The sequence below is a fragment of the Heterocephalus glaber genome, unplaced genomic scaffold (genome assembly GCF_053883595.1).
Source record: "Heterocephalus glaber isolate CG9 unplaced genomic scaffold, H.glaber_assembly_v1.0 deba00001610, whole genome shotgun sequence".
NCBI classification, from domain to species: Eukaryota; Metazoa; Chordata; class Mammalia; order Rodentia; family Bathyergidae; genus Heterocephalus; species Heterocephalus glaber.
The window spans coordinates 13,023,320-13,042,651 of record NW_028258381.1 but is presented as its reverse complement, the minus strand read 5'-3'; the positions used below and the strand labels follow the sequence as shown (position 1 = coordinate 13,042,651).

The following is a 19,332-nucleotide window of genomic DNA, read 5'->3' as shown; positions in this document are numbered from 1 at the left end:
GCTGGTTTCATTTCCTCAGGCACAGCCAGCCTTGGGATTGCTGGCTTATCCGCTAGCTCTGATTTTAGTTCTTTGTGGCATCACTGCTATCAGTTGGGGGAGATGTCTGTCTGGCCTTTGCCTATTTTTAAAGACTGTGACTTTCCTTTCTCTCTTGCTATTGGGTGGAATGAGTCCCTGGGCAGCAGGGTGGGGATCTAAGTGTGGTGTCTCGGCAGGATGTCCTTGTCCTCTGCCGCATATGAAAGCGCTGCCCCCTTGCTGGGCTGGTTAGTGAGAGCAGTAAGGGAGCGGGCTGAGTTCTCCCCACTGCCCCGCAATGGCTTTGCATTGTTTTCCTGAGGCAACTGACTCAACTAAAAACCTACACTGCATCTCACACCGAGGGAGGCATGTGTTCGGAAACCAGACTTGTGCCCACGCCAGCGAGTCCATGTGTTCTGACTTACCACTGCTGTGTTTTCTAGGAAACTCACAAGATGTGGAGCTCGCCAGGTCAGCTAAGTTGTGAAAGTTTTAGCAAGAATCTTTCTAGCACCTTGGGAAGCTTCAAAAGTGACTTGGAAAATGCCACTGAGCAGGGCTGCCTATGCCAGCCCCCGCTGCGAATGGTCCAACGGCGCCTGCACGAGTACGTCCAGTGTGGCCTCGGGTCTTCTCCAGCTCTTTCCTTTGCGTGGGGTGTGTCTAGCGCTTTTCAGTTATGAATTTCCAGCCAGGCGTGGTGGCGCATGCCTGTGATCCCAGCACTTGGGAAGCTGAGGCAAGAGGATTGCTTTGAGTTTGAGGCCAGCCTGACCTACATAGTGATACCTTATCTCCAAACAAAACAAAACAAAACAAAACAAAACAAAACAAAACCTTCAAGCCAGGTGTTGTGGTGCACACCTGTAATCTGGGAGGCTGAGGTAGAAGGATGGCAAGTTTGAGCCCAGCCTGAGCAATTTAGCAAGACTTTATCTCAAAATAAAAAATAGAAAAATGGCTGGAGATGTAGCTCAGTGTGAAGGCCCTGGGTTCAACCCCCATCACCACACAAAACATAAATTTTAGTCAACCATCTGTACCGCATACTATGAATATGCATATTAATATATGTATTTTCTAAACAACTTCAGCCTGAGTTTTTAAGTGTTAGTTTATAAGAGCAGCATTCAGCATGCGGCTAACCTTACTGATGTCTTGACCACAGTATATGCCCAGTATGTTAGGCATGTTTAAGCGTGTTTCACCGTGTGTTCTAAACGTGGTTGTCCGAACAGCCAGACATCTTCACAGGCTCCATGTGATGTTTCTCTGCGAGTGGCAGAGGGAGATCGTGGCTTCGTGCCCCACAGAGGCCTTGTTCTCAGGAAGATGCCCACTGGGCTCTTGCTGCCACTGCTCCTTGGATGGCTTGCGGTCCGCCCATCTGCCCTTTCCGCATTTATCGCCTCGCTCGGCAGGGCTCTGAGAAGGACGGGGAGCCGGGTGTGATGGGTGATCATGCACAGATGCTATCGGGAGACTCGGGCATTTGCCCTCCGGGTTTTATAGAAATGTGCAGCCCAACATTGTGTCATCCTGCTTAACTTAGTCTTAATTTTCTGCCATTTTAGGTTGGCCAAGAGTCTCGGGGAGACTTGGCTGTCAAAGAACCCCGGTATGGCTTTCCTTAGCGACTTTGCAATCCCTGAGGGTGAGTGTGTGGTTCTTTTAATTTTGCTTGATTAGAAGTTAAGCCTTGTATTTCCCTCAATGGACTATTAAAATAAAACCCAAGAAGGGAAAGCACTGCTGTATGTGATAAGTCACAGCTTATAAGTTGGCTGGTCTGATGTATTGGGTGTTTATAAAGCATGTCCTAAGGTCCTGGGGTACCCAGGATCAGGCAGAGGAGGGGAGAGCAGCTTCTGGGGCCTGGTTTGCTCTCCCTGTGTCCTTGGATGGAATATTTGATGCCCACTCGTTCTGTTCTGTGTCTACTCCATCTATAGTTCATACAGCTTTTGAGCATCAACACGCTCTGTCTGAAGAATTGTGGGAAATACTTAAGTGACATTCTTTATGGTAAAAAGTGAGATCAGTCACAGGTGTGATTGAAAAATATGATACATTTTTAAAAAAGTGTATTATAAAGACACATTGCCATCAATCTCTCTCAAAACCCTCCCCCTGGCTTCAAATACACTCACCCCCACATTTTTGCTTCTTTTTAGGCAGCTCTGGAGTCCCCTTCCTGAGTGTCTGTAGTTGTGCTGTGGTGGCTGCCTCCATGTCCTGAATGGATTCGAAAATGTTGGCCTTTCTCGGCCATTTTGACTGTGGGAAGAGCCGGAAGTTGCACAGTGACTGGTGAATAAGGTGAACGAGGATGCATTGCCCTGTTTTACAAGCCTTGGCAGCAGCATTCACCATATTTTTAATCACACCACATAAAGACACTCAGGAAAGAAGACTTCCAGAACTGCTTCAGAAAGTGGCCAGAATGATGCGATAAGTGTGTTTGAAGTGAGGGAGGATTTTGAGGGGGATTAATGACAGTGTGTCTTTTCCAATGATATATATATATTTTTTGTGGTACTGGGGATTGAACACAGGACACTTTGCACTTACGAGGCAGGTGTGGCACCACTCAGCTACATCCCCAACCCTGCAATAATAAATTTTTAACTTAAATACTCCCTATAATTTTTCATCAGGCCTTGTACATGTGGAAAAGTGAGTTTCTTACCTCAGTGGTCATTGTTTCCCCAAACAAAGCTTTTTCCAAAGCAAATCTCACAATGCACAGATTTTAGAACAAGCAAAGTAACAGCTGGAGAACACCACGTAACATGGGCTTTGATTTACTCATGCAGTAAATGACCTGTTACCCCTGGAGCAGGAAGAGCTTGCTTAGTGTCTACTCCAAGGTGCGCATTGTGATGGAAACTTAGATTGTAAAATCAGATCTTGTTTTCATAGTCATTGATAATCTGAATGTCTATCCTAAAATTTAGCTCCTTTTGTTTATGTTTCAGATGTAAAAGTGAGAGATTTGATGAAGAACATCACCAGGCTAACCGAAGAGCTTCAGTCTTCTGTCCACATCTCCGATGAAACTGTCCGCAGCATTTTGGAAGCAAATATTTCCCGCTCCAAGGTACAGCGCTGCTCTGGGTGCTGTACCTCGGTGTCACGTCCATCTTCCTCCCCTTCCCCTCCCCTCCCCCCTCCTCCCCCTCCCGAGGCTGGGAAATCGCTGCTGTGTCCTCGAAGAACTAAAAAAGGAACGGAAATTGTCATACCCCGAGGGATGTCCTGGGTGGCACTGGGCACGGTCATTGAGGAGCAGGTGCCTTTCATGGCCGCCGCAGGTGTGGTGCGGGCCCCTGGCAGGGCTGTCCTATTGGGGGTTCACCTTTCTCTGCAGAGAACCCTGAAACTGGCCCCGGGCAAGCACAGCAGTCCGCTGGCCCGACGTGCATTTACTTTCATGCCAGCTCTGGTCAATCTGATTTGGTTTGATTTATAAGAATCAATCAATCTAAATTTAAAAAGAAATAGGTTGGAAGCTGGGAAGTCAAGCTTCGTATTATAGTAGGAAGTTGTTTGCAGTAAGACACGTAGCGCCTTACGGTCCTGTCCCATCCTGTCCTGAACTGGGGTTTAAACCCAGGGAGCCACACCCCCAGCCCTTTTTGTTATTTTGAGACAGGATCTCATTAAATTGCCCAAGTGGAAATCCAACCTGCCATCCTCCTGACTCAGCCTCCCTTGGTGCTTGGATTACAGGCGTGTGCATCCGTGCACAGCTGTACTTTTCAATAAAATTCCAGGTTCATCTCATTAAACACCAAGCGGGGGTGGGGACGTTGGAGCGGAAGGGAGAGGGGAGGAGAGCAGGAACATTGTTGTAATTTCTTCTGTTCAGCTCGCTCGCATCCTTTTCTAGAAACTGTGATTGGCTTTGGTTTGAAATCTCCGGTGACCGGAACTCCTACGGGAAGCGGAGCTCTGGTGCATAATTTGGGAAGCAGCCAGAGGCCGCCCTAGGAGGAGTAAGAGATGCTGACTTCCGTCCCAGTCCGCTCCCTAACGGGGCCTTTCGGGCTTGGCAGCGCCTGTACTGCAGAGCGGCCACTGGGTGGCGCTAACGCTCCATCCCGGAAGGCTTGGATTTGGGCGCGGCTGCCGCCCGGAGGGTTTGCAGTGTTTTGAGGCCGTGCATCTTCCTCTGCAATGAAGTCACTGCGATCGCCTGAGTAGCGGGGTGGTCAGGTAACCCGGAGGGTGTGAGCAAGACCCCGGGCCCCATTGAAATGTGCACCGAGGCCGTTAGCCTTGATACCACTAGGGTGTCCCCCGTCCCGGGAAGGAATCTCTGTCCCTTGCGGTGACACGCTGGGCTCGGCTGTTGTTTTTATTGTTAAGGTGACAACAGGACTGTATGATTTGTAGCACTATTTCCTTATTTTTGTCCCTAGGTTTCTCTGTTACAGTTTGCAAATTGATCAAATTGGATTTTCTCTTCAGTACTGGAGTTTGAACCCAGGGCCCTCATATTGAGCTACATCCCCCCACCCATCCCCCATCCATCCATCCCCCCATCCATCCATCCCCCATCCATCCATCCTTCTTTCCTTCCTATTCGTTCATTTATTCATTCATTCTATTTTCAATTTCCAGACAGAGTCTTGCTGAGTTGCTTAGTTGCCCAGGCTGGGCTTGAACCCATGATCCTCCTGCCTCAGCCTCCCAGAGTGTTGGGATGACAGGCATGCACTGCTACGCCTGGCTCACATTGGACTTTTAGTCTTTTAAAAATTATTTTATTTTATTTTTACTTTATTGGTACATTTTAGGTATACAATACAATGACATTCATCATTGGACATTTGGACCTTTACATAATCTCTCTTGGTTCTCATTTTTTTCCCCCTTGCCCTGCCCTACCTTCAACCCCTCCACCTCCCCTATGTACAGAGACTTTGTTTCCATTTCTCCATTTTCTCATATTAATTCCTTTCTCTTCTTTCCTTTCCCCTAACCCTCCCACTTCCCCTTCCCCTTTGCTCCGTTTCTTCCTATTTCACATTATCTATTATACCTTTTAGTCCTTATTTACACTTTCAGTTTCTCACAGTCGAGAAACTATTTGGTATTTACACATGTGTGTCCTATTTATTTCACTTAAGAGTATGGACTCAGTATGCATCCATTTAGCTATAAATGTCTCTAGTTTCTCATTCTTTATGGCTGAGTAGTACTCCATTTTATTAAAGAACACATCTTCTTTCTCCAGTCTCCAGTTGATGGGCAGTTGGGCTGTTTCCAAGTTTTAGCGATTATAAACTGTGCTGCTATGAATGTGGGTGCACATATATCACTGTGGTATGATTCTTTTGATTCTTTGGGGAAGATACCCAGCAGGAGAATAGCTGGGTCAAATGGGACCTCCAGTCCTAGTTCTTTGAGGAATCTCCATACTGATTACCACAGTGGTTGCACCAGTCTGCACTCCCACCAGCAGTGGAGCAGGGTTCCTCTTTCCCCACAGCCCCGCCAGCATTTGTTATTGGTTGATTTCTTGATAGCAGCCATTCTTTCTGGGGTGAGTTGGAATCTCAGTGTTGCTTTCATTTGCATCTCTCGAATGACCAGTGATGTTGAACATTTTTTCATGTTTATTTGCTATTTCTACTTCTTTGACTGAGAAATGTCTATTTATTTCAGATGCCCATTTTTGGATTGAGTCTTTAAATTTGGGAGGTCTGATTTTTTTTAAGTTCTTCATATATTCTAGATAGTAGACCTTTAAGGAACAGCTGGTAAAAATTTTTTCCCTACATTGTGGGCTGTTGGTGGTTTCTCTTGCTGTGCAGAAGCTTTTTAATAAGAAGATATCCCACTTGTTGATTGTGCTAGTTCACATGCAAGTGAGGTTTTGTTCATGAAATCTTTTCCTATTCCAATCAATGTCTTCAAGAGTTCTACCCTACTTCTCTTCCAGCCAGTTTAGTGTTTCTGTTTTAATATTTAGATCTTTAATCCATTTTGATTTTAGTTTAGAGTGTGTTGGGAGATATGGATCTAGTTTTAATTTTTGGCAAGTTGAAACCCAATTTTTCCAGCACCATTTATTAAAGAGGCTATCTTTCCTCCAGTGAGGGAGTTTGGCTTCTTTGTGGAAGATGAGGTGGCTGAGTGTGTCTGGAGTTGTTTCTGCATCTTCTAATCTGTTCCACTGGTCAGTTCTGTTTCTTTGCCAGTACCATGCTGCTTTTATCACAGTAGCTTTGTAGTATAGTTTCAAGTTGGGGATTGTGATACCCTCTACTTTGTCTTTGTTGCCTAGAATGGCTTTTGCTATTCTTGGTCTTTTTTTGTTCTAAATGAATTTTTGGATTATTTTCTCAAGGTCCGTGAAGTATGCTGCTGGGATTTCAATTGGGATTGCACTGAATCTATATAGCAGTTTGGGAAATACGATCATTTTCACTATATTAATCCTTCCTACCCAGGAGCAGGGGATGTCTTTCCATTTTCTAATATCCTCTTTGATCTCTCTTTTCATAGTGCTATAGTTTTCAGAGAAGAGGTCTTTGATTTCTTGTTAGGTTGATTCCTAGGTATTTCAGTTTTTTGGATGCTACTGTGAAAGGAATTGTTTGCCCTATTTCTCTCTCAGTAAGTCTCTTTGTGTATAGGAAGGCTATTGATTTTTGTGTGTTGACCTTGTATCCAGCTACTTTACTAAATTTGCTTATTAAGTCCAGAAGACTTTTGGTGGAGTTCTTAGGGTCTTCCATATAGAGTATCATGTCATCTGCAAATAATGACAATTTGACTTCTTCATTTCCTATCTTTATTACTTTTATTTCTTTCTCTTGTCTAATTGCTGTGGCTAATGTTTCCAAAACTATATTGAACAGGAGTGGTGACAGTGGATGTCCTTGTCTTGTTCCTGGTTTTAGTGTGAAGGATTTCAGTTTTTGACCATTTAGTATGATATTGGCTGTTGGTTTTTCATAGATGGCTTTTATCAGGTTGAGATAGAGACCGTCTATTACAATTTTCTGTAGGGTTTTCATCATGAGTGGGTGTTGGATTTTGTCGAATGCTTTTTCTGCATCTATTGAGATGATCATATGGTTTTTGTCCTTGGCTCTATTGATATAGTGTATTACATTGATTGATTTGTGTATGTTGAACCATCCCTGCATCCCTGGGATGAATCCCACTTGGTCAGGGTGTATGATCTTCTTGATGATTTGCATTCTTTTTGCCAGTATCTTATTCAGTATTTTTGCATCTATGTTCATTTTTTTTTTTTTATACCAGGGATGAAACTCAGGACCTTGCGTTCGCAAGGCAGGCCCAGTGCCACTGAGCTAAATCCCCTGCCTGCATCTATGTTCATTCATGAGATTGGCCTATAGTTGTCTTTTTCAGTTGGGTCTTCCTCTGCTTTTTGGATCAAGGTGATGCTTGCTTCCAGAAATGAATTTGGGAGTATTGCTTCCTTTTCAATTTCACTGAAGAGTTTAAACAATAGTGGCAATATTCTTCTCTAAATGTCTTGTAGAATTCAGCAGTGAAGCCATCAGGAGCTGGGCTTTTCTAAGTTGATAAGTTTTTAATTACAATTTCAGTTTCATTGATTGATATTGGATTGTTTAGAATTTTTAGGTCTTCTTCATTGAACATGGGTAATTCATATGTATCTAGGAATCTATCCATTTCTTCTGTGTTTTCCATCTTATTGGCATGTAGCTTCTCAAAGTAGGTATTGATGATCCTCTGGATTTCTGCTGGGTCTGTAATTTCACCCTTTTCATTCCTAATTGCATGGATTTGGATCTTTTCTTTCCTTTTTTTGACAAGGTTGGCTAGGGGTTTGTCAATTTTGTTTATTCTTTTGAAGAACCAACTCTTTGCTTCTTTGATTTTTTTGTATCGTTCTCTTAATCTCCATTGCATTGATTTCTGCTCAGATCTCTATAATTTCCTTCCTTGTATGAGCTTTGGGTTTGTCCTGCTTTTCTTTTTCTAGAAGCTTGAGGTTCAGCATCAGGTTATTTGAGCTCGCTCTGTTTTCCTAATATGAGTATTCACTGCTATGAATTTCCTTCGTAAGACTGCTTTCATTGTGTCCCATAGATTCTGATATGTTGTATTGGCATTGTCATTCAATTGTAGAAACTGTCTGATTTCTTTTTTAATTTCCTCTGTGACCCATTGGTTATCCAGAAGTGTGTTGTTCAGTTTCCAGAGGTTTATGAAATTCTTATGGTTTCTTTTGCTATTGATCTTCAATTTGTTATTGATCTCTCAATTTCGCACTATGGTCTGATAATATACAAGGGATAACTTCAATTCCTTTGCACTTACTTAAACATGTTCTGTGAGCGAGTATGTGGTCTATTTTGCAGAACAACCTGTGTTTAGCCAAAATAATGTGTATTCTGATTTTGTGGGGTGGAACACTGTAAACATCTGTAAGTCCATTTGTTCAAGAGTTTGATTGAGTTCTAGCATTTCATTGCTTATTTTTTGTCTAGTTGATCTATCTATTTGTGATAGTGTGGTATTGAGGTCCACCACTACTATTGTACTAGTGGTTATTTGATTTTTCATGTCTGTTAGTATTTGTTTTATATAGTTAGGTGCAATAGTATTTGGTTCATATATATTTATGATTGCCACCTGTTCCTCTTGGATTTTTCCCTTTACAAGGATGAAGTGTCCTTCTTTGTCTCTCTTAATCAGTGTTGGTTTGAAATCTGTTTGATCTGTGAAGAGGGTAGCTACTCTTGCTTTTTTGGGGGGTTTCTGTTGCATGAAGCATTGTTTTCCACTCTTTAACTTTCAGTCTATGAGTTTCACTTTGAATTAAGTGTGTTTCTTGTGCAGCATATTGTTGGATCTTGCTTCTTGACCCATTCTGCCAGTCTCTTTCTTTTGATTCGTGAATTGAGACCATTGACATTAATGGTTGTAACTGATATGTATTGACTTATCCTTGTCATGACTTTTTCTTTTTGTTGATTCTCCCCCTTTGTGTTCAATTTCTTGTCATGCCCAACAGATTCATTCTGCTGTGCTTCCTGGGGTTGTGATCCTTGCTGTCTTTCCGTAGGATATTGTTTAAAATTTTTTGGAGTTGCTGGTTTGATATTCATGAAATTCCTCAGGTGCTCTTTATCATGAAAGTATCTTATTTTTCCATCAATTTTGAAAGATAGTTTTGCAGGCTATGTTAATCTGGGTTGGAGGTTGTTTTCTTTTATGGCTTGAAATACTTTACTCAAGGCTCTTCTTGCCCTGAGGTTTTTTGTTGAGAAGTCTGCTGTGATTCTCATGGGCTTTCCTTTGTATGTGATTTGTTTCTTTTCTCTCACTGCTTGGAGAACTTTGTTCTTCTGTTGGGTTTCTGGAATCTTTAACTATTATATGCCTATGTGTAGATTTTTTTTTTTGATCACAGCTAGTTGGAGTCCTATATGCCTCCCTTATCTGTATGTCAAGTTCTTTTCCCCTGCTTGGTAAGTTTTCTGCCATTATTTCTGTGAACAGTTTTTTTTTTTTATGTCATTTTCACTTTCTCCTGTTTCTTCATTGACTCCAATCAGTCTTATGTTATTCTTCTTTGCATCATCTAGCAGCTGCTGGATTGATTTCTTGTGGTCCCTTACTATTTTTAAGAAATTTTTCTTTTCCTGGTCACTAATTGCAATCTTGTTTTCTATACCTGAAATTCTGTCCTCACATTGGCTCATTCTGCTGTGTAAACTTTCAATGGAGTTTTAATCTTGTGGAAATCTGTTTGCATCTGTTTTATGGATTCCATTTGTTTCCTTATGTTGGGATTCCATCATGTACCTCAGATCCTTTATTTTTAAAAATCTGTGTCTGGTGTAGATTTATTAATCATATCTTGCACTGTGGACACAATCTCTGTTGTTATCTGAGGAATTATTTCTGATTTCATTTTTTTCAGGTCCTCTTTCATTGCCAGTTCAGGGAGTCCAGGTGTTTGAGCATCAGATTGTTTCATCTTGTTGCCCTTTGGGGTTGTCTTAGGTGATCTGGAAGTCTGGTTTTGAGACTTGTTTTCATGTCTTCTCATTTCAACAGATGCAGCCTGTGCTTTTGTGACTTTGTTGAGGCAACTTTTTGCTTGACCAGTGTTCTTTGTTTCCTAGCAAGCCACCGAGATGTCTTTTCTGCTCACCACTGCACCAATTCCTGGGTTCAGAGTGTTGGCCTTCTGGATCTCTGTCTGTCCTGTTTCTGGGCAGGGTTCTGGCTGGAGCCTGTGCACACTTGGGATGGTATTTAGGTGTGCCTCTGGCTAGGGCCTGCTCCCCTACACAGCAGTTGTCTGGGATGGCTTCTGGCTGGTGTCTGCTCACTCCCATGGTATGGGGCAGCCTCTGGCTGTTGCTTACCCACCTGCATAGCTCTTTTCCAGGAAGGCCTTTGGCTGGGCCTGTGGGCCTAAAGTGCTGGGGCCTGTGCAGGGCTCTGGTCCACATGGACTTCTTACTGTGATCTGCGTGGACTTAGTGATGGAATCTGGGCCTGGATTTTTAGCCTTTGCTGGTGGCCTTCAGGGTGTTTGTGTCACTGGCTTTAGAGCCCTGGGAATACTGTAGAAACTGATCCATTCTTTCCTTCCTGCATTCACTTCAACTCTTCCTGTGGGTCAGGCTCAGTCCTATAGGCTGTGCTTAATTCCCACGGGAACAGCACAGGGTGCACCTAAGGAAGCGTGACAGTGACAAGGTGATCCTTGGGAGCATCTCTAACAATTCTCAGGTTCACCCCGAGCATTGTTGTGTTGGAAGCTGGCTCTCGGCCTCTCACAGGAATCACATGTTTCATTTCCAGCTAAGCAGAACAGCACTGGCTTAGTTTCAAAGTCCTCACCTGCTCACTTTTGCTGCAGGTGCCCTCAGATAGGAGAAATGGAGCGGATAAGGTGAAAGAAATAGGCAGTGAACCTGGGAACCAGAGAAAAGGAGTGGAGTGAACTCGTCCCTGGCTGCCACCCTGAGCCTTTGGATTGGGAACTTGCACAGGATGGGCGTGAGGGCCTCCATGTTTAGTACAAGATGTAAAGAATTTCCAGATGAGTACTTTTGCCCCGAGAGTCGGTTCTCAGAGAGTCACTGCATGTGACTCGGGTTGCTACTGGTGTGTGATGCCCTAGACATGAGCAGGACAGGGAGAGAGGACTTTGCTGGCCCATCTTGGTTGAGGCCCATGAGAAGCCGGGCAACTCCTCAGGGTGAGGTTTAGATGCACCCATTTCTGAGGGACCTTCCCCTCTGAGTCCTCGTCATGGAACTGCCAAAGCAGGACCAAAATAGGCAGAGCCCAGGGAGGATGCCCAGTGTCCACCCCAGACCTGGCCTGGCCCCCTGTTCTTCCAACAGCAGGCTGGGAAACAGGCATCAGGGAGAGCATCTGCAGGGTGTGACTGGGGCTGCCCCCCCCACCCCCTGGGTTCCACCCTGTGGCCAGATCCAGAGGCACATGAGCCTCTCTGCCTGGGAAGAGGTCTCTATGTGCTTTCCTTTCCTTACTGTGTAGATGAAGTACACACACACACACACACACACACACACACACACACACACACACACGCACACCCTCACCCTCCCTACTGGTTTTATGTCTCTGGGGCACTCTGACTAATGTACTATATGATCTCTCTCTCCTATCCTTTGCTCTCTCTTCCCTTCCCTCCCTTTCCCTCTCTTTTCCCAGCCCCCATTACTGGGGATTAAACCCAGGGCCTTTGCACTGAGCTGCATCCCCAGCCCTTTTTCCATTTTTTATTTTGATACAGGGTCTCACTAAATCACTAAGTTGCCCAGGGTGAGCTCAAACTTGGCAGTCCTGCCTCAGCCTCCCAGAGTGCTGGGACTACAGACTGTAGCACCACATCTGGCCATCGTACAATCTCTTACCACCTTTTCTTTTTGGCATTTTATAGCACATGAATGCATCTCATGGATTCTCCTTGACCTCAGGTCTTCTAAAAAGTGGGCAGTTGCTCCTGTAGCAGGGTTCACACTCTTAGGTTCCACTTGGCTATGATATTCCATAACAAATGTAACAATCAGAAGTATAAAGAAACTCAGGGCAGGGGCGCAGGTTTTGCTCCAATTTTATCACAATGGTCACACTATGAGATATGCCCAAATGAAGAGGCACCTCGGAGCCCTGGACTCTGGGGTGTAATTCTAACAAGCTGGCACTGATACAGTTTGTGCTGTGTCTCCTTCTGGATTGATCTGTGCTCTTGCTCTTGTGTCCTCTCTATCTCTGTCTCTCTTTCCCTCCTCCCCTCTCCCTGAGGATTAGACCTAAGCCCTTTGCACTGAGCTACATCCTCTGCCCTTTTTATTTTGAGAGTCTCACTAAGTTGCCCAGGTAGAACTCAAACTTGTGATCCACCTGCCTCAGTCTCCCAGCATGCTGGGATTACAGGTTTGCACCACTACACCCAGCTTGCCTTTTCTTTTCAAAAAAATTTAACAAGGTTGCCAGTTTTTGCTTTCAACTCAGATGCGGAGGAGGCAAAAATGTCAGCTTCACATTGTTAACAGTGGAAAGTAGAAGTGGATGAGCTGAAAGCAAAGGGTGAGACTTAACATCAGACACACAAGGCCCCAAGGCTCACCAGGAGAGCAGGGTTGGGAGTGGCTGGAGTGAGTGGCAGGGGTGCAGAGAGGAGGGAACTGTTGTGAGGGCTCCATGCCCACAAACCAGGGCCAGCTTGGTGTGTAAGAAGTCTGAGGATGATGCACGATGTCAGAAGCATTTTCTTGAAAAATGTTTGTCTGAGTCACTTTTATTGTCTCTGAGACAAAATACCCAAAATACACAACTTAAAGAGGAGAGATTTATTTGGGTTCACCATTTTGAGAACTTTCAGTTGCATGGCTGGCTCCAACGCAGAAACATCGTGGTGGAAGGGTCTGGTGGAAGAGAGCAGCTCACTGCATGGTGACCAGGAAGCAGAGGGAAGGAAGGAGCTAGGGAGGAAGCTGTACCGCTCCAGGCCACCCCCAGTGACCGCCTCTTCCCACCAAACCCCAGCTCCTGCAAGCACATTCAGCTATAGCGCCTCTATAATCCAGTCACCTTCCAAAGACCTAGCCTCAGCACACAAGTCTCTTGAGGTCCACCTCAGTTGTACCCACAGCAGTGTTGACAAGAGCCCAGAGACCTGGGCCGTGTATGGCTTGGATCTGAGTGTCCCCCAGATGCCCCTGTGGTAAGGCTTGTTCCCCAGCCTATGGGCTATGGGAAGTGCTGGTGCCTTGAAGAAGTGGGGCTGGGGAGGCTGGGTCACTGGGGTAGTGGTGCCCTTGAAGGGGACACAGGGATGGCAGCCCCTCCATGATCTCACCACATGCTCCTCCATCCCCTCATCTGCTCCCACCACACTTTGTCTCACTACATCCCAGAGTCAGTGACCAACTGACCATGGACTGAACTGTCTGAAACTCTGAGCCAGGTGGACCTTCCCTCATCATTGTTTTCCTGAGGATTTTGTCACAGTGACAGGAGGCTGACGAACACAGGCTACTCACATGCCTTCAGCTCACTGGGAATGCGACTCCTGGACCTTGTCCTCCTCTAGGAAGTAAGGCCAGGGGCTGACACGTCCAGTGCTCCAGGGGTGTTCACTCTGATCCTCGTGTTTTGACACAGGTGCTCCCCAGTGCCCTCACAGTGGCTCTGTCTGGAAAGTGTGACCAGGAACTCCTCCATCTCCTGCTGACCTTTCCCAAGGACGAACAATCCAGGCTTGCGACCAGGGAGCTCTGTGGGCTTCCTGGGTCCAAAGTGTTTCTCCTGATTGTGGTCCTGAGCCAGAACCTGGATCTGCGAGCTTTGGTCTACAAGGTGAGGGGTGGGTGGCCACAGGAGCACGTCATGGTGGCAGAGGAGCTGCTTTGTGACAGTGGCCAGGGGTGCACAGGGGCTGGGCAGTTGTCCGTATGCAAGGGGACACGTTCTGGGACCCCACTTGGGATGTAAAGCGGGGATGCTCAAGGTCCTTATCCAAAGTGGCCTGGTGTGTGCAGAGACCCCTTGCACATCTTCCTGTGTGTTTTACACTTTCTCTAGATTGTCTGCCACGCCTAAGACCCAATACTTGCCCGGCGGACAGTTGCACTGTTATTTAGAGAATAGTGGCAAAAAAAAAAAAAAAAAAGAAAAAACCACATCTCTACATGCTCAGCACAGATACAGTTTTTTTGGGTGGTTCTGGGGATTGAACCCAGGGCCTTTGCACTGAGCTGCATCCCTGTCTTTTTTACATTTTGCTTTGAGACAGGGTCCAGTTACATCACTGTTGCCTGGGTTGGGCTCAAACTTCTGGCACTGGCAAGGAAGGGCCCGTGGCGGGGGGGTTTGGTCTATGCCGGAGCTGCGGGTCAGGAGGTATCCCTGCCCCTGTGACCCACGCCTTGTCTGTGGCTGCAGCAGCCTGGCTGGCCTCTGTCCCTCCAGTGTGACGTGTCTAGCTCTGTGGGCTGCCCTGGGATGTGGCCAGTGGGGACATTCCCAGCTCACCACTCCACAGCATCTCACACACAGTGGCGGGAGTGGGGAGGGCTGGGGGAGGGAGGAGGGACAAGGAGGGTGAGGGTGCTTCCCAGAGGTCCATGGGGCAGCCCAGCTCCCAGCATGCTCTCTGGCTCTCATGGGGCCCCTTCTCCATGGTCCTCCTTCAGGGCTCCCCTGTTTGAATCTCTACCTGCCTCTCTGGGAGCCTCATTCCCTGGCCTTGGGGACTGGTCTTGCCCCAGGGTCCTCCTTAGGGACACATTTCACAACATCCGGGCTACAGCATGATGAGGTGGCTGTGGTCCCTCCACTTCCCCAGGGAGCCTTGGGGTCAGGGAAGGTAGCTTTGCTGACCCACCACCCATGACCTCCTTCCCACCAAGAACCCAGGGGGGAAGGTTAGAAAACACAGACACACACACACACACACACACACACACACACACACACACACACCAAGAACAGATGCTGTGATGAGCAAAAATGAAAGCCATGTTTGGGCCGGGGATTCAATTTAGCTCAGTGGTTCTGGCGCCTGCCTTGCAAGCTCAAGGTCCCCAGTTCGATCCCTGGTACGAAAACAAACAAACAAACATAAAAAACAAACCATGATCACTGGGCTTCTCACTTCAGTCTGGAAAACTGAAAATTCTTCAGGCAAATGACGTGTGGAGGGAACAGACGTCCTCTGAGTTTCCCTTCCTACGGAAGGAGGAGACAGTTGCTAATTCATCCATTCACCCAGCATATTTATTGTACAACTGCTTTGGACGAGTTCTGTTCTGTCTCTGGTAGCTACATCAGTGATCAGGACAGAGGTCTTGACTTGCGTGGCGTTCACCGTCATGCAGACCCTAAGCAGGATGAGCTGTGTCAGGAGGGGTAGGGTGAGCCCGGCTCCACGGACAGCGATGTGTGTAAAGAGCCTGTGTTAATTCCAGCCGAGACTTCAGGAAGCCTTTCATCCCCTGCGGGCTCAGTTTCCCCGTCCACAAAATGAGGGTTATCTTGTACATCTCACTGGATCCGGAGCAAGGGGATGGTGTGTGTCTAATAGATGCAGGCGAAGCGGCAGATGAATCTAAATTGCTCACTCAAAAGCAGTGTTTTATTTTGGGCCTCTGCTCAACCATCATGGTCACCTCAAATATACAAAGAAATGTTTTGAAAATGATTTAAATTTTAACCATGGATTGCTTTCATTTCTGGTTTACATTTTAACAATACTGGCTCAACTTAACGTGCTCCAGAAATTAGTGCTGTATCTGTTCTCATGGAGAGGATTTTTGTAGAGTACAGCAACAATATCTCTAAAGTTTGAGAGAGAATGAAATCAAATAAGCAGGTTTTCACTGCTCAGAAGTGCTTGAGAGGGTAAAAATGCAGTGTTGGTTATTTCATGTTGTATGTGTGTTTGTTTTTTTTCACCCTGGAAGACTCTGATCCCTTCCGAAGTCAGTGGCTTGCTCAGCTCCCTGCTGGACGTGGTCTCCAGCCTCAGCTCCCTACTTAGCAAAGCCCAACACGTCCTCAGACACCTTCCTGCATTTCTTCATGCCTTTAAAATTAACTCTCTGCTAGATATGGCAGACTTTGAGCAGGTATGTGTTTGATTGGTGGCCCCTGGGAAATGTTCCAATTTGCTCTTTCTTTGTATTTGCTCCCTTTGCCTTGATTTCTCTTCCATCATCTCAATTTTGTATTGGAAAACAAAATACAGGGATGAGAAAAACCCTTTGATGTCTCTGGAGGCAACAGCATGGCAGAGTAAGGCCTGGGATTGCCCTAGGAACTGGATAGAGACCTTGTTGCTCTGCATCCCAGCTATGCGTGGGTTGGGATCCTTCAAGCATTGTCTATGAAGTAAGAAATCACTGACTCAATTATGAGCACAAACGAGATTTCAAGGGTCTGTTTGACTTAATTTAGAGAGCAAATTGCTTTCAAGAACCTGAAGACATTTATTTACATATAAATAATTGGCTTACAAATTACAAATCATTTTCTGGAGATGCAAATAGAAACTTGGATTAGGTTCGCAGCTTGATACTAGTTTGTGCTCAAAGTCATTGTGTCTGGGATGGGACTGACCAGGAGTACAAGAGGAGAACCATGGGGTTCACGCAGAGGTGGAGGTGCAGAGTGAGGGGGGGCCATCGGGGTCCATGGAGCTGCGCAGAGCCAGCTACTCCACTGCTGGGGCTTTGGGTAGCGATCAGGATCAGAGTAACTTGGCAGCATGAACACACATTCAGACTGCCGGTTAGTTTGAGTTTTATTTTGCAGGTTAATAGTTTATTACTTGACAAACAAGGACGTGAGTGTGTGTGTGTGTGTGTGTGTGTGTGTGTGTGTGTGTTCCTCTTCTGCCAGGTAGGTGAGCCAGAAAAACCATGGCAGTGATTTGAGTGGTAACCCAGGGACTGAAAAGACGGAAAGACCCTCTGTCCCTCACTTGCTGAGTAGCTTGTACACTCAGTCACAGGGAGGCCCACACCCCCAGGAATCTGTGCGAGAGCTGTTGTGAGTTGCTGTGTGATGACTGCAGTGTGTCTCGTGTTCTCAGGCTTCACGACACGGCCAGGCCAGAAGTTCAGCGTTTGGTTCTTTCCAGTCTATGATGAGCCTGCTCTGCAAGGACCAAGCATCTTTCCTGAGCAGTTCCAACACATTCCTGAATCTGCCCAGTGTCAATGAGCTCTTGGAAGATGACAAGGAAAAATTCAACATCCCCGAAGATTCAAGTAAGACAATAGCAATCCGCATTCACTTCAGTTAATCTGCATATTGAGAATTAACTCTGCTTTTTACTAAACACTCTGTGCAGAAGGCTGATGCTACCCACGGGCGTAGCATATTCTCCTTCATTTGTAGAAAGGTCACTAGATGCTGGCATGGCAGGTGGCTTTGGAATGTCCCAGTACCCTTGAGCACAGCTAATCCTCTCACCTGTGTCCCCGAGGAACTGAGTCTAAAACACCTGTCACACTGAGGTCCCAGCTCCTCTAGTACTGGGAGATGAGCAGTATTGGTCAGTGGCCCATGGATAAAGGCCACAGGCACTATTTTGGTCTTTGCAAATGGCTGTATCACACAAAGCCATTTTTGTGTATGAAATTTCCTACAAATCTACTGTCTACAAAGCTCCATTTCAAGTAAAAGCAGATGAGTGATTTCATAGTCCCACTTTAAGTGGAAACATTTTTATCTATCTATTCAGTCATCCATCCATCATCTTATCTATCCATCCATTCATCTATCATCTATCTATGCATCCATCCATCAACCATCTATTCATCCATTATCTTTCTCTCCATCCATCATTTATCCATCTATCCATTCTTCTGTCATCTATCCCCCACCCATCCATCATCTGTCTATTATTCATCCATCCATTTATTATCTATCTGTCCATCCATCTATCCATCCATCCATCATGCATGCATGCATCCATCCATCCTTTATCTACCATGGTACTAGGGATGGAACCCCAGGTCTCCCACCTGCCAGGCAGGTGATCTGTACTGAGACATATCCCCAGTTCAGCAAAACCATTTCGTTAGAAAGTCACACTAAACACGGAAGCAAGGGCTTTGGGTCCAGAGCATTCACCTCCCCAGTGTATAACAAGTAATGCCTCTTTGTTCCTATTGTTTTGTCTCTGAATCATGTTATTCCCATCTATAACATGGAAGCAATCCCTACCTCACAAGGTTGTCATGAAGAGTAATGGAGAGGCTGTGCCTTAGCTGCTTTACACAGTGGCTTAATCGCATCCCTTGCTGCATAACACATCCCCACTCATTTAGTGGCTGAAGACAATGTGCAGTCACCATCTCATGGCTCCTGCAGGACAGCCTCCAGGCACTGGCCAGCTGCCCTTCTGGTTGGCTCTCAAACAGTTGTGATGAGGCATTGGTTGGGCGGCTGGGCTCTCATCTGAGGCTCTGTAGTGCTGCTGGTAGGAGTCTTTTTCTTGCTGCTCTAGAACTCCTGGAGACCGTGTCAAGTCCAGGAGGGGCATCTCTATGACTTTGTGGCTTCCAGTCTCTTCTAAAGGGTTTACATGACTGCTCAGCCATGATCGCTGATTGTTCAGTCCTTAGGTAAGCTCCCAAGTCAACAGACTAAGGGACATTTCCATAATTCCTTCTCCTTGGCTGTGAGATCTGATCCTGGGTGTGGCATGTGCCACATTCATGGGCTCTGTCTTTTCTCAAACACAGAATACACGAGGCCTGGACTCACCTTAAAACTCTGCCTACTATATCCAGGACACAACTTCGCCTGCTTTGTGCCAACAGTGGAACTGAGGATAGAAGTGTAGATGTGATTGGGACAAGGGGCCTGGGATTATGTAGGTTGGAGGTATAGAAGTGGAATCAGACACGGTGTCCTTCTGTAGAGGTGGTAGATCAGCATCTTTCTCAGCTAATGGCTAATTTGTATAGCTGACAGTTATTGGGTAGTTTGGTAACATAGATAATTATTGAGGTTATTCATATTGAGTAGTTTTGTTGTTGTTTCTTTAGTCACCATTTTATTTTGCATTTGAGATTCTTGAGCACGATTGATTGCTCTTCTAATCCAGTCACCCATCCTTGCATCCGTCCATCCCTATCCATCCATTCATCCATCCATTTCCACTCATCCATCCCCATCCATCCGTTTCCATCCATCCGTCCCCATCCATCCATCCATCCATTTCCATCCGTCCATCCCCATCCATCAATCCTCATCCATCCATCCACCCACCTATCTAGTCACTCAGCT

At 45.9% G+C, this 19,332-nt stretch overlaps 1 protein-coding gene across 1 annotated transcript in view; it reads left to right on the top strand.

Moving 5' to 3' along the window:
* The first annotated feature begins 12,917 nt into the window (after positions 1–12,917).
* Abca13 (ATP binding cassette subfamily A member 13) overlaps positions 12,918–19,332 on the top strand; it is a 267,945-nt gene continuing 261,530 nt past the window's right edge. The window contains exons 1-4 of the mRNA XM_087196525.1: positions 12,918–13,049; positions 13,696–13,890; positions 15,996–16,160; positions 17,126–17,303. Of these exons, the coding sequence (XP_087052651.1) occupies positions 12,918–13,049; positions 13,696–13,890; positions 15,996–16,160; positions 17,126–17,303 (670 nt within the window). The remainder of the gene's footprint in view (positions 13,050–13,695; positions 13,891–15,995; positions 16,161–17,125; positions 17,304–19,332) is intronic.